General features: G+C 35.0%; 1 protein-coding gene across 2 annotated transcripts; it reads left to right on the top strand.

Annotated features, from left to right (window-relative positions):
* The first annotated feature begins 3,172 nt into the window (after positions 1–3,172).
* On the top strand, positions 3,173–11,875 carry LOC113732047 (dihydroxy-acid dehydratase, chloroplastic-like). 2 transcript variants are annotated; one of them, XM_027257650.2, is made up of 14 exons: positions 3,175–4,135; positions 5,667–5,738; positions 6,331–6,378; positions 7,064–7,218; positions 7,329–7,523; positions 7,593–7,704; positions 7,796–7,865; positions 8,071–8,129; positions 8,236–8,359; positions 8,466–8,536; positions 9,742–9,843; positions 10,054–10,134; positions 11,202–11,360; positions 11,458–11,875. In XM_027257650.2, the coding sequence occupies exons 1-14, from the start codon at positions 3,590–3,592 to the stop codon at positions 11,506–11,508; spliced, it is 1,845 nt and encodes a 614-aa protein (XP_027113451.1). In that variant the 5' UTR covers positions 3,175–3,589; the 3' UTR covers positions 11,509–11,875. The 2 variants fall into 2 exon arrangements, 1 of the variants encoding a protein (XP_027113451.1); XR_003458637.2 differs by lacking the exon at positions 11,458–11,875 and having other exon boundaries at positions 3,173–4,135; positions 9,833–9,843; positions 11,202–11,230.
* The last annotated feature ends 3,556 nt before the right edge of the window (positions 11,876–15,431 follow it).

The raw sequence follows: 15,431 nt of genomic DNA, 5'->3' as shown, positions 1-15,431 counted from the left end.
ACTATCTATTTAGGTGACTAATGGCCTGCCACTAAGATCCATTTAAATTTCTCATGTGTATAGACATCTCAATTTCTTTCTAACAACTAGCAATCTAGTAACCTATTAAGAACCATTTATAAGTTCACCACTCATTTCAGGCTTCAAACTTCAAACTTTCAGTAGCATCTTCTACATCTTCTTCTTCTTTTTCTTTTTATTATCTACATAGTTTTTTCTTCTTTTTTGTATCATTTGAAGAAGGCACTTTATTTCTAACTCTGGGTTCGTTGGGATATGGTAATTTGGAAAATATTTTAATTATTTGCAAAATATAATTTTTAATTATCTTTTTATTTCATATACATCACATAAAAAAGTGCTTTAATAAATAATATCAAAAAAAATTTCAAATAATCTTCAATTGATACAAAACCATAATTTTTACTCTAATCAAACCTTTTGTACTCGCTAAACAAATTTAATTACAATAGTGCAATCAATGATTTAAATTGGTTAATAGTTTGAACATGCTAGCTATCTCCTTAAATCCATACCATAAGATTACATTAATCTATAGTATACGCCAATCACAAATATTTTTGTTAAAAGTATTTATTTGTATCATAATATATTTTTCAATCAATTTTTTATATTTTTAATTATATTTTTGTTTTACACATATCACATCATAATATTTTTAAACAATTTCCTATTCAAACCCATCTAGTGTAAATTAATCAAACTAGTCTAAACACCCGTGCTACGCATAGTAGATCATATTTTTGGAAGAAATTATAATCGAGAGAGGAATTTAAATAGAGTAAAAAATGTATGTAATTGTTTGTATAATTTAGGGCAAATGAAAATATAGTTAAAAAGTGAGACTTTGTAGCAATAGTTCAATATATGATAAAAACATTCCCATTATTTATAAACTACCATATTGATGGAAGTTGGATCCTGAAAAAAAAAAAGTAGAAATCTATAGCATAAATTGGTACAGAAGGCAGAAAAGATCACAATCCTCACCAGGAGAAATGAGGGAATGAAGAACACTCCTCGGTGGTGATGGATGGATGAATATCTTTATTGAATCAGAGAAAAGTACAATGAAGTAGTTTTCATAGTGGATTCAGAAAGAATGAGAAAAATTGACAATAACCAATCCAACTCCTCTCATCCCTGGCCCATTTATACTTGTGCCCTTCACAGAGCTTGTTACAATTTGATTCCGTCAATTCTAACTAACTAACAAAGTCGGTTATAGATTGATGTCGCCAAATCTAACGAACTAACTAATCTGCTCCATACGTGTTGCAGTTACTATATTACCCTTGTATTCTTATTTGCGCCGTATCATAAATTGAGTGCCATAAGGGTTCAATTAAATGTAACTGAATATTTAATTTGATAAGTAAATGATATACTTACAAATATTTTGTATTCGATTTGATAATCTTCTATGAAGGTGGGAACATTCTTCATACCAATCAACTCTGAGTACGAATGCTAGTATTGGGGTTTAATTAATTCTGCTGAAATTTGTGGAGTTCGTGCTAGAAATGAGAATACATGATTTTTGCATAAATTAATGTGTTGGTCGAACAATGTACCTCAATTTTCCTAACAATTAAGAGCATATGGAATTCAAAATTATCATTTGTTTTAGAAAGTTTGTAAATAATATTGTATAAAAATATATACGTATAAATAATTTATACCTTCCCTTTTAAATCTCTAAGATAAGAAGCATTACACCGAAATATGAATCGTGCATGTCTGTCTTGAAGAGCAAGGTATAGATTACCACTAGAATCTCTAAATTGTATATTAACATTGTATCTGTTAAGAAGAAATTGTGATATACAATAAAAAATGTAATTAAAATTAAAGATATATGAAAATAATTACCTGATAATAGTGTCAACTACATCATTATAATGATGAATACACACTATTTTTGAAAAATGAGATTGATATGATTGTCCACAATTTTTGCATAACTCATGAAACATATTGTCTATGTTAATGCTTTGAATGTAAGAAAGTATCCAAAAATATTTAACCTAAAACCATTCAAAAAACGTATAGATTACAATTATTAATTCAAAATAATATATAGATAATTGTTCATTAATTAATTAATTGAGAGAATTTTTAACGTAGATGTGATTGCAAATTAAGTTGAGGGTTAAGATCGATACCAGAAAGAAGTTGAAAGAGATGGCAAATTGCAGTTTTTAGTGAAATTATTATTTTTATCTCTTATTATTAGGTTGGAGGAGTTTTAATCGGAGTGGAATTGCTAATTGGAGTGGAAAGGTGTGTGTAGAGAGGAGTGTTAGTTGGAGTGGAATTCTTATTTGGTGAAAACATGATTATGTGTTTCAAATATGGACATGATATATTTTATGAAATAAATTAAATGTAAAATATTAAAAAAATGGAATTGAGAGTGGAAAGATGTGTTGAGACTTGTTATTAAAATGCCCTTCTCAAATTTATATAGATATAGGGCCTGTTTGGAACCTGAGTTTTTTGGCAGTTTGTCTAAAATTTTACTGTAGTACACTGTAGAAGTTTTTGAAAAAATTTTGTAAGGTGAAAATTTTTTTTGTAGAAATTTTTGTAAGGTGAAAAATTTTGTAGAAGTTTTTGTAAAATGAAAAACTTTTTTGATTCCTTTTCTTTTTTTTTTTCTTTCTTTTTCTCTTTCTCTTTCTTTTTCTTTTTCTTTCTTTCTTTTTTCTTTTCTTTTCTCTCTTCTCTTCTTCTTCCTTTTTCTTCTTCTTCGTTCTGTGTAGCCTCCCCGTTCCCTCCCAGCACCGACCCCCTCTCCTGCCACCCCTCTCCACCCTTTCCCCTTCTCCTCCCCTCTGCCCTCCCACCCCCTCCCCCGCCACCCCCCTCTGCCCCGCCACCCCCTCCTCCTGCCACTCCCCCTGCCCTTTCCCTAACTTGATGACCCCCTCCCCCCGCCACCCCTCTCTGCCAGCGACCCCATCTCCCCGCCACCCTCTGCCCTTTCTCCCCCCGCCACCCCCCTCTACCCTTTCCCCAGCCTGACCCAGGCACCACTCCCCGCCCTTTCCCCAGCCCTCCCCCCTCCCCCCTGCCCTTTCCCCAGCGTGCGCCTTCTCCATAGCCATCAACAAGCCATGCACATCTCCGCACGATGGGGGACGAAACGGCAGTGGTGGTGGGTTGGGATGGGGGTGGAAGAAGAAAAAAAGGGAAGGAAATTTTTTTTTTGTGTTGAAATTTTTTTTTTTTTTTTTGTGTTTTGGGTATTTTGAAGTGTGTAGGTAAAAAACTTTGAGAAGGTTTTTTGGGGTTCCTGTAGCAAAAGTTGTTAAAAAACTTGGCCAAAAAACTAGCTTCCAAACAGCCCCATAGATTAGTCTTTATCTCACTAAAATTCAAAAAGAATAGACATTTTTTTTTTGTTCTCTTCTCAATTCAATCAATTTGGTCACATTCCCATTCCCACGTTTTCCTCCAAAAAGGCAAGAGCAAATATCATCGTGTCCTAATCCCCAAACTAAACCCCTACTTTCTCCTTTTCTCTCTCACCAACTCCGGCGCACACACCACCACCACTGCCACCATGCAAGCTGCTCTATTAACCCCGCCAACCACCCCAACACCTGCTCCCTTCGAAACCCACATCCCAAAATTCAATCTTTTACCTAAAAGGGTTCCCAACTTCACCATCCAAGCATCCACGACTCAGACTGAACGACCACCTCCGCCACCACAAACTACCGCTTTATTGGAGAAGCTGAACAAATACAGCTCAAGAATCACTGAACCCAAGTCCCAAGGGGGCTCACAGGCAGTTCTTTATGGAGTAGGATTGACAGATGATGACTTGCATAAGCCTCAAATTGGAATATCATCAGTTTGGTATGAAGGGAATACATGCAACATGCATTTGTTGAAACTTGCTGAAGCTGTTAAAGAAGGAGTTAAAGAGGCTGGAATGGTGGGATTTAGGTTCAATACTATTGGAGTTAGTGATGCCATTTCTATGGGGACTAGAGGAATGTGCTATAGTTTGCAGTCAAGGGATTTGATTGCTGATAGTATTGAGACTGTTATGGCTGCGCAGTGGTATGATGGAAACATTTCCCTACCGGGTTGTGATAAAAATGTAAGGCCTTACATCTTTTTCCGCTGTAACGCCTTTTTTCTATGAAATGTGGTCAGCATTTTTAGGTAAAGATTTGAGCGTTTCAATGCTATTTCATTGTTGCATTAACCTTTGTAGAGAGGGATTAATCGTTTGTATAGAAGTTGTGATTTTTGGCATTTTTGGGTCTTCTATATGGAGGATCATTTTCTCATTTTGGAACTATTACCTTGAATTTTCAGATGGAGAACTTATCCTAGTTGCTATATTGTTAGCATGCGAGGGCTGATATTCGCTTTTGATGTTGATTAACTTTTTAAAGGGACAGATTAGTATAATATTGCAACTTGCTCGAACTTTTGATGAGTGTTGCATTGGAAGCTTGAGCTTTGATGAGAGACTTTAACAATTAATGTAAAAGTCTCGATTATTGAATTATTCATGGTTTTTCTGTACAGAGGGGTAAGTAGTTCTCCTGTTGGAACTCACGTGTTGATTTTCCAGCAATGGGTAGTCATTTTAGTTAGCAACACTAGTCTGCGAGGTCTTATCTTAAATTGTTTGAATTTAACTTTTCAGTGGGACAGATTAGCTTAATTTCAAATACTCAATAACCTTCTCTTTTAAATTGTCAATGTTCTTCAACCTGCCTTCTGTTCTGAGCAAATCCTTTCACTAGTGTAGTGGTACCAGAATGTGATTTAGGAATACAATCATTTCTAGTTGTCTTGTTTTTCTTTTTTTTTTAATTTTATTATAAAAGGTACTTGAATTTATGAATGTCAATGCAGACGCTATCTCTTTGTGGATTTTTTTGTTGGTGAATGAAGAATCAGATTTTCTGAGCCTGGAGGCCATTAAGAATTATTTCTGAAAGTGGAAGGAAAAATCTTTATGTTTTTTAGCATGATGGGATATGACATTTTTGGAGATTGAATACTTTGTCTGATAAACTTAGTACTCAAGCAGACAGATAAATGATAGGCTTCTTTGCACCTTTTCAACTTAATAGAAGGAAATATGTAGACGTTGCATTTTTTTTCTTTATTGGTTGTCTCTTCCCCAATATGTTTTACAACTTCCGCTGGCTACCTCCAGAAAGCATGGTTTGAGAATTTTAAGCATTTACTTGTTGGAGGAAATGATTCATTGCAAAAAGTCCTCTAGTTGTAGCACACTTTGAAATGCTGAATCAATTTGAGCTCATGATGGTCAAGTAATATAAAAATCATGGCCTCAGACTCAAAATACAGAAAGTTTTGAACTTTGATTGTTTAATTTTCTAGAGACTTTTTGCATGTTAAGAGTGATACTTTTGTAATTTTGAGCATTAGAACTCGCCATTTCCCTGATTTTTGTGGGATATACTTTTGTCTGCCGAATAAATTTGCCATAGTTGTCTCCTGTCTTTTGCCTTCTATGTATCTATGGTACTAGTACATTGGAAATTCATTCTAGGAGAGTCAAATTTTTTAAGTTATTTATAGATGAAGTACTACTGAAACAAATCTCAAAGTGAAATGAATTCAGTTTAGTGTTATTAATGCTGCAGATGCCCGGTACAATTATGGCAATGGGACGGCTAAATCGGCCAAGCATTATGGTTTATGGGGGAAGCATAAAGGTTAGTTTTATTTAGCTCTGTTTAATACTCTTAACTATTCTTTCCATTCTTAGTTAAAAACAGAAGCTTGTTAAGGATCCTGTGGTGCTTTTCCAAATCATCTAGTAAAACTTCAAGCAAGAGGCTCTTTTTCCTGGGCCTCTCTCTTTTTTCTTTTGCAAATTTTTATGTCGTGGACCATCATTGAGATTAATATCTAGATTATGTCTTCTGGGAATCACATGGATGGTTATTTAAGAGTTTACCTGGTGAAGTTGACACCAAGGGACATGGAGTCTAAAAGTCTAGAAGATGATGCAAAAAACAATACTACCAAGTAGGATATTTGGTCAGTACTCTATATTGTGTGAATATCCAATGTTGGCATTATACCTTGAGATATCCACTCTTTAATTGTAAAAGCTGAAAAAGTCTGCAGATAGTGTCAGGATCAAAGTCATTACTCTGTTTTTTAGCATATAAACAAATAAGCTGTTGAACTGGTTGTTGTATCTGTTATGCAGGCTATAATTCTTAAATAAAATGCCTGTGAATCATGCTTTTGCTTCAGGATGTATTGCTTAAAGTTTCTTTTTCTGTTTTCCTTCTGTAGCCTGGACATTTTCAAGGCCATACATACGACATAATATCTGCCTTCCAGGTATGCATGCTGCATTGCAGTGTTGCTGATGTTTTGCTTATCTTTTGATTTGGGTAGGTGGTTTTTCTTGCTTTCCTATGTTCTGTCCTCCCCCATCCCCCCTTCCTGGTTTCCTGTGTCCTTTCTGCTTGTTAAAGTGCTTTTTGCTTTTTCATACAGGCTTACTGATGGACAATGTCAACTATAATTTTCCTTGGATAATTTGAGTTAGTTCATAGCTGAACTAAATTTAGTTTTCCTTGGATAATTTTAGTTAGTTTTCATACAACTGAAAGTTGAGGTTTAGAAAACAAAATAACTTCGTAAATATTTTTCTATTTTTCTTGTTTTAGAAGATTTCAAATAATGGAAGCAGATGAAGAATAGTGAAGTTGCCCTCATTCTTCCTTTAATTTCCATCTAGTGCAGATAAATAGGGTCTACGTGCCAGAACACAATCTTATGCAAGCTGATTTGGAGGATTTGTTTGGGGTTGAACTAATTTGCTACTCCTGCAAAAGCTTATGCAATTCCTTCTTTTAATTAAAATTACTGGGAACGGCTTCAGCTAATCCTTGTCTGGGGAGCATGTAGTTTTGTTGTCCTCCTGTTTCTCTATTTTCTGTCTTCTCTTACTAATGATTGATCAATTTCTATATCCGTAAATACTTGGATTCCATGAATCTTGTCATAATTCTTGCTGTAGGCTTATGGGGAGTATGTCAGTGGTTCTGTCAGTGATGAACAGAGGATGAATGTAGTTCGCAATTCATGTCCTGGAGCTGGTGCCTGTGGTGGAATGTATACTGCCAACACCATGGCATCTGCTATTGAGACTATGGGAATGTCCCTTCCTTACAGGTAGAGAATTTAATAAATTCTTCTCCCATCTTTGATTCAGGTTACTCGGGTTGTATTGTTCTTAGCCTAGATGCTATTATGTGACGCTGTTATGTTCTTTATTCAACAAGCTCTTCAACACCTGCCGAAGACCCACTCAAGTTGGATGAGTGCCGCCTTGCTGGAAAATATCTTTTAGACTTGATAAAGATGGACCTGAAACCACAAGATATTATCACTCCAAAATCACTACATAATGCAATGGTGATGGTCATGGCATTGGGGGGATCCACAAATGCTGTTTTGCATTTGATTGCTATTGCAAGGTGAGATGCCGGATGCTAGCCTTTCTTCTTACCAGTTAATGGAAAGTAACACATGGTAGATGCTGGCAGGTCTGTTGGTTTGCTGTTGACTCTTGATGACTTCCAAAAAGTCAGTGACAAGGTTCCATTCCTCGCGGATCTAAAGCCAAGTGGCAAATATGTCATGGAGGATGTCCACAGGGTTTGTATACTTTTGTGGGTGACTATTTTGCTCCAGTTTTCGTCTTTATGATGTTACTGTACGAATTACTTTCTCATTGAACATTTTGTAGATTGGAGGTACACCTGCAATCATCAGATACCTATTAGAGCTTGGATTTCTGGATGGGGATTGTATCACTGGTATGCTTATTGTCATTTTTTTAGGTGTTGGGAACTGGTAGCAGGGGAAAATTTCTAATTCTCCTTCAAAGCTCTCTTTCATTTCCAGTTCTTTCTTTAATTCTGCTTTATAGGTTGAAATGTGCATTCCACCCTTATTGTGGCTTTAAATTTCTTAAAAGTTGATTTGGTGTTCTTCAATCTTTTATGCCTGTTTTTTGTGTAGTGACTGGAAAGACTTTGGCTGAAAATGCAAAACTGTTCCCATCTTTGTCTGAGGGTCAGGTAAATTCCTGTCAGCAGAAGATAATGTCAATCTGTGGCAAAGATGTATTGTTATTATCTGTTGGTTTTGTTAGAAGCAAAATTAAGGCCATCTTTCTTTTCACAGCAAATTATAAGACCATTGGCAAACCCCATCAAACAAACTGGTCACATCCAAATATTATATGGGAATATTGCACCTGAGGGTTCTGTGGCAAAAATTACAGGAAAAGAAGGGCTTTATTTTTCAGGTGAGCTGTGTTGCAACCATAATATTCCTTTTGATGAAATCTATACCTTTTCTTCTGAACATATCTACCATGCTAAAGAGAAAATTGTTATGCATTTATCTATCAGGTCCTGCTCTTGTCTTTGAAGGAGAGGAATCTATGCTCCAGGCTATCTCAGAAAATCCTGCAAGTTTTAAGGTGAGGTCTCTACTTGTGTGACTTCTGTTTTTTACCGTGTACTTGCTTTTTAGGAGTAGGAGACAGGACAAAAGATCTGTCTACGGAAGGTGTAATGCTTAGCCCCTGCTTTAATTGCTGATGGCCTATTTATTCCTTCCTGTTACTGCTTGATTATGTTATTAAACTTCAAAGACTGGGTTTTGCTAGATTTTGGTCTAGTTTCATAGTCAATTTTTTTGGCATTTAAAACGGCTCCACAAGTTCTGTATTGGAAGTTAGCCAATTCAAAAAGTAAAATTCTTTAAAAACCCCTTAATACTTTTTTTCTTTCCTTCTTCATATAGGGACCTAGTAACTTATTGTTATTCAAGGGTACATGGCATTATTGTGTTTTGCCGCAAACATGATTTTTGGTTCATTTTAAGATCTCATGCCTGCCGCTATTTTTGAGGAAAACAAACTGAATATTTTTCATGGCATTTCACTCTCTGTTTCCTGTGTAGTTGTTAAACTGTACACTTTCTCAGCCCATTTGTGTACAATTATATGCTATTTATCTTGAATGTGCACCTCTTTGCCTCTCATATACAATTTCAAGCGGGGACGGAACCATATTTGAATCTTTTTCTCATATATTTGACAGAAAACTCTTGAGTTCTTAATAAATGATTCCCCTTTTCCACTTTGGATTCTTTCTCCTTTGATGCTTTCCCAATATTTGTCTCTATTTAAGCTGATACCAGTAGGCAGTATCCTCTGATTTGAATGATTGCTTACGTTTATGTTTTCATCACATCTAAGAGAACAATAAGCAGACCTGTATTTTTTTTTTCAAGCTTGATTGGTTTTATATTCAAGCCACACTGAACAACATTTAACCTTGCAACTTTGAGTAAAGCCTGATTGGCTTTTTCTCTTACCTTCTCCTGTAACTTCCTATGGCTTATTGTGCCATGGTCCAGGTTCATAAGTTAATTAGTGCTAAATAAGTTGAAGAAAGATTGATCTCTTTGTAGTTTAGTGGACAAATGAACCTTTTTGAGCCAAGTTGTACTTGAAATGTGAGCTGCTTGCTCAATAATCTTAGCTGCTCCTACTTTCTCTCCTCTTTATACTTCAGGAAGTAAACTGTTATAATTAAACGTATCTTTTTGGTATGATATATTGACTAGCTTTGATTGGAATATTCTTTTATGTTTTTTTATATATTTCTCATCTTCCAGGGGAAAGTAGTAGTTATTAGAGGAGAGGGGCCTAAGGGTGGCCCAGGCATGCCTGAAATGCTTACACCAACTAGTGCAATAATGGGTGCAGGTCTTGGAAAGGTGTGCTATCCTCTGATTACAGTTACAATTGGCTACTTGGGTTCATGTATTCCTTGTATGATGTCAGCATATACTGGGGATGGAACGGGAAGTTCTGCAAAACATTTATTTGTTGTCTTGAAACTTTTGTTAAAATGTCTAGACCTGAAATGATAGTGGTGGCAACTTTTTACGCTAAACAAAATTTGTGGCTCAATTTAAATACTGCAGGATGTTGCACTGCTGACTGATGGAAGATTTTCTGGAGGCTCACATGGATATGTCGTTGGACACATTTGTCCAGAAGCACAGGTATACTGGTTTTGTGTCTAAAATGTGTTGAAGGAATAATGGAGGTCATGAATAATTAAAGAAAGCAAGGAACGAGTCAGAAAATACTAATAGATAACATTGATGTACTGTTGCTCTTGGCTCAAATTGTCAACGTGCAGAACTTGTATCTGGTTACCTTTATGCAAATGATCAAGTTGTGTCAGCCCTTTTATTCTGCAGTTCAAACTTGTCTTCTCTTCTGTTGACCATCTTCTTCATCACATTGCTCCAAGGACATCATAAATACACCTTGAAGTTGTAAAAGAGATGGGTTTCCTTGATGCGCACTTGGTTAAGCAGTGCTGTTCTCATTTATAAAAAAAATAACAATTTGACATTTCTGTATTATGATTTTTGCTTTGCATTCCTTGCACTTTAATTGACTAACTTATGCAAGAGTTAAGATAATTCAGAGCCTTAGTTTGGCAGGCATTGAAGATAAATACATGTATATTCTTGTTTAACAATTTGAACTGAGAGGACCTAAGTTAGGAACTCGTCAATAGTTAATGTTGCATCAGTATCTGACCATGTCACAGCTGCATACCAATCAAAAGATAGTTGTGGCTACTTGACGTTGGTTTAGACAAGCCATGGAGGAGGGATAAGATGCTTGGTGTTTTCATGCATGCTATGTGTGGATTTTAATCAAATTTTGCATCCACAGATGATGTTGTTGAAGAAGAGGAAACCGACCTTTGTTCCTCTGCAGATCCTTTAAAAACTCTGCCGGTTTAAAGATAAATAAATGAATAACGTGATTAAGAAGAACTAACTTTTTATTGTTTTGAAGAGAACACATTCTAAACAAACCTAACCCATTCCCCCTTCCCTTCCCTTCCCTGCCTCCTCAAGTGAACTTCAATGTTTGGTAGTTTCGTGATGCAAGAATGGTACTCCAAATATGATAGGTTGGTTAGTGCTGCAACTAAGCTTTTGATAGGGTTCTTTCTGCCGAAATGTCAGGCAAATGGACATGTATCGTATGAAGTCTATTTTAGCAAAATCTTTGTTCTTTAACTGAGTGGAATGCACCTCACTTGCAGGAAGGTGGTCCAATTGGTCTTGTAGAAAATGGGGACATCATTACCATAGACATCCAAAAACGGAGGATGGATGTTGATTTAACAGATACCGAGTTAGATGAGAGAAGAAAGAAATGGAGACCCCCAATGTATAAGGCCGACCGAGGGGTACTTTACAAGGTATGCAGTTTTCCTTGTATCCTTTGATTGAGTTGATTTCTTTCTACCAGACAAAGATTTGAGACTCGAATCTTATGCCATTTTGTCCTGGTGCCAGTACATCAAGAATGTGCAATCAGCTTCAAGGGGATGTATCACTGATGAATAATACTAGATGCTACGTGTGTTAAGAAGGCAAATATGCAATGGCCAATATCCTGCATGCATCAATTGGGTAAACATTGCTCGGCTCTTTAGGGAAAGCTACAAAGGGACCGCTCAAAATTCTCTCCTAGTTTTAGTTCCTGTAATATGTTGTGTGGGAATGATTTGATCTGTTTTTGTTTCTTTCTTTTTCCTCCTTGTAGCTTCGGAGTATGATTGAATTGTTCACCCGCACACGTGAATGTAACCATTTTTTTGATATTGGCTCACCTTGGATGATTGTAAGTTTGTAACTACTCTGTTGGTAGTTGAATACTACATAACACGTATAATGGTGTTCTCCAAGACATATAATTATGCTTTCTACAAAAGATGCAATCCAAACAGTTGCCCTTGTCAAGCAGATTTCTAAGATAAGTAGAATTAGTATGCTCTGTGAAAAGTGACTCAAGCATTATTGAAGTAGTAATTATACAATCCAAGAGGGGACCTAATTAACAAACAACCGATAAAAATCATAATAAGGTAGCAATATAACACAAGAAAGAAAGTGAAAAAGATAAATGGTACATGCATTGTTGGTTAAAGTAAGGGTTAACCAAATGAATGTTTGTAGGTCTCTGATCAATACCTGTGTGCTATCTCGCTGTGTATTTTTAGGGCAAGGCTCTATATAATTTTAGGGGATTAGTCTATCTCGCTGTGTATTTTTAGGGCAAGGCTCTATATAATTTTAGGGGATTAGTCTGATCGAAAGGTTGGGATATCCTAAGTAAAAAAATAAATAAATAAATTTCTGCAGAAGAATAGACAAACCAATAGGGGCTTTTCTCTGTTGCTTTAGATTTTGCAAAGCGTAGTTTAATCAGAATGAGCAAAAGCTATTCCTTCATAGATTTTAAAATTTAATTTTTTGGGTCTTTTAAAAGCATTCTAAAATTAGGTTTAAAAACAAAGAATGAGCAAAAGCTATTCCTTCATAGATTTTAAAATTTAATTTTTTGGGTCTTTTAAAAGCATTCTAAAATCTAGGTTTAAAAACAAATAATAGCATCAAACAAACTGATTTCGGAGTACTAGAAGTTAAAATCAAAGTGAAATAATAGAATAAGAACACATGTGAAAAGCCCTTCGAATAAAAACTTGTCTTTTGAATCACACAATAAAATCACAATAAAATCGGTTGCATACTAGTTAATAACAGATAACGTTATTGGTAGTTTGTCACTTCACATTTTAAAATGACACTTTATTTTATTCATGTGCTTTTACAGCCAAAAAAAAAAAAGAAAAGAAAAGAAAAGAAAAGGACGTAGTGTTATTAGTAATAATTGGAGTGCCATGAATAATGGTCAAACAAATATATAAGGGAACAATTGTTGGTGTTTTTGTAATAACGTGTTTGGACAGCACTATTATCTCAAATAATATTTCGCTTGCATCATAAACACATTTCCCAACCCATTTTTTTATATTCCCAACCACCTTTTTATCTTACATACATCACATCACAAAAAGTGTTACAGTAATTATTTCAAATAATACCCTATCCAAACAAACTTAATTAATTATTATTATTATAAAAGCTACTTGGAAATCAAATGGTTGGCTTGTTTATGCCAAAAACAACCTAATTCTGCTATTGAGAACCAACTATTTATGGCCCTAATGCTAATAGTACTTAGTAGTTAATAACTTCTCGTTATTTGTGTTGTGATCATTAATTCACAATAGCTAGGTCAGTAATTACCTAGGTAAGCAGCCAAGTAGCCTACTATTGAAGCCAAAGTCGTGTATCTTTTAGCATGATATTGAACTGAAAAATCTGGTCAAGATTGATTAGTGTCTTATGTGAGGAAATGATATTCACACACCCTATTTCATATCTCAGATCTTAACTATTTTAGTTTGGCTAAGAATGCAATGAAAATTAAGATAGTATTAGGGGTATCTAGATATCATCTCCCCCTTTATTTAAAAAAAAAAATCAATTAATGATACTTCTTAAGTCCTGTTTAGGATTGCGGTGCGTTTATAAAAAAAAAACCCCTTTTAAACACTAAAAGTACTTTTAGGGTGTTTGATAACCAATTTTTCGTAATTTAACGAGTCCAATTTTTGATAATTTAAGAGCACTTTTATTAAAAGCAATTGTGTCAGTAGTGCTTCCTGTAAGTTAACGTAGCTCCAAATGAGGCCTTAGTTTACTTTTGATGAAGGATAATTATTAGTCCAGATGGGATTTGAGGATCCAAAGATAATAAGTTAAAGCAACATGTTTTGCATGCAAATTGAGAAAAAGTAGAACACTAGCCAGGTAGCAAGTAGCATCATATCTCAACCATGGTAAGTGCATTGCATTCACCAAGAATGTACTTTTGGTAAGTTAGACATCCTTCTCTATTGGATTTATTCATTAATTTTTTTATTTGGGAGGAGGAGGAGGATATTACTTATGTTTCAACCAAATGACTCTATTTGCAAGTTAAATTTGAGCAGGAGATGTATCATGGGAAATCTGCATATAATTTTCAGAAATTAAAACATCAAATATGGACAGCAATAGCTTGCTGTGGAAGAAGGGCATTATTAGTCTAGATAGCAAATTGAGACGTTAGAACTCTATTAGGATAAAGATGTTTTGCATTGGATATGAGAAAGAGCAACAGGTGGAGTCATATTGTGTTGCAGCCATGGTTTTTGCTTGCATTCAATGAGCAACAAGAAGACAAATATTACCATGGAAAACACCAATAAATATTTTGCAACTTTTATCTAATCCTTATTCTTTAATTATATAGAGTAAAGCTTCTCACTTTAATTACATAGGGGAAAGCTTCTCATTGTAGGTCAATTAAAAGCACAAGTTTGGGTGAAAAAAGGTTTCCGCAATTTGCTACTGTGCATTTTTCAGGTTCAAAAGCCTAATTGTTTGGATTGTCATTTTTTACCAAAAATTTTTTACGTTTCTCGTGAATATATTTTTTAATTTTTTTATTCTATATACGTCAAATCGCTACAATGCTTTTTTCTAGAAAAATTTCAGAAAGTAGCATCATACCCAAGTCAATATTAAGCACAAGCCTGCGAAATTTGCCTTCTGAATTTGTTAGATCAAATGTAATTAAATTGCAAATGAAAGTTGTACTCAATCAATTCAAAAGACTGTTGCATGAAATTTTCTGTGCTTAACATTTATTAAGTTAAAATGCTTATGCGTGCAAACTGATCAACATAGGCTGTCCTACTTATTTGTATTATCCTAATTGACTCAAAATACAAGTTAAATATCTGAAACTCCTGCGTAATTGCTCCAGCCAAGTGTAAGCCTAGAATATATATCAAAGCCCTGCCGTCTATCCTAGCTTTTGAATTGGCTAAATCACTAAATCATGGCATTTGTGCGTTCGAGTTGAGATTGGAAAGCAAAATTGCTTGAAATCTCATCGATACTTGAGACATCCATTAAGGACAATTATTAGCCTGTGTTTTGGAGAAGTCTGAATATTATCCGAAATGATATACTATTACAGTGCGCTTGAAATCATCTGTCCCGAATTTTGTCTCTGTCCCGTCTATCCTGTCCCTATTTAATTACCATGTGTATTGATTAATAACTCTTAAAATTTTATTGTGAATAAGTTCAATAATCAATAACTCTTAGGATTTTATTGGAATATAAGTCCAACGGCACAATGCACGTGGTAGTTAAACAAAGATGAACAGATTTAGGATTCTATTGAAAACACAATACATGTGGAAGTTCAACAAAGACGAGACAAATAGGATAGAGACAAAATTGGTGACAAAGGATTTGAAGCGACTGCCGTGTGATTTTTTTAGAAATAATTTAATATGTTAAAGGTTTTTAGCATCGAATACGAACAAAGTGAAGAAAATATGTAGTACACATTTCGATCATTGGAT

This window comes from Coffea arabica, chromosome 2e (assembly GCF_036785885.1).
Source record: "Coffea arabica cultivar ET-39 chromosome 2e, Coffea Arabica ET-39 HiFi, whole genome shotgun sequence".
In the NCBI taxonomy this organism is placed as follows: domain Eukaryota; kingdom Viridiplantae; phylum Streptophyta; class Magnoliopsida; order Gentianales; family Rubiaceae; genus Coffea; species Coffea arabica.
The sequence above is the reverse complement of the archived record's forward strand: the minus strand, read 5'-3'. Positions and strand labels throughout refer to the sequence as shown.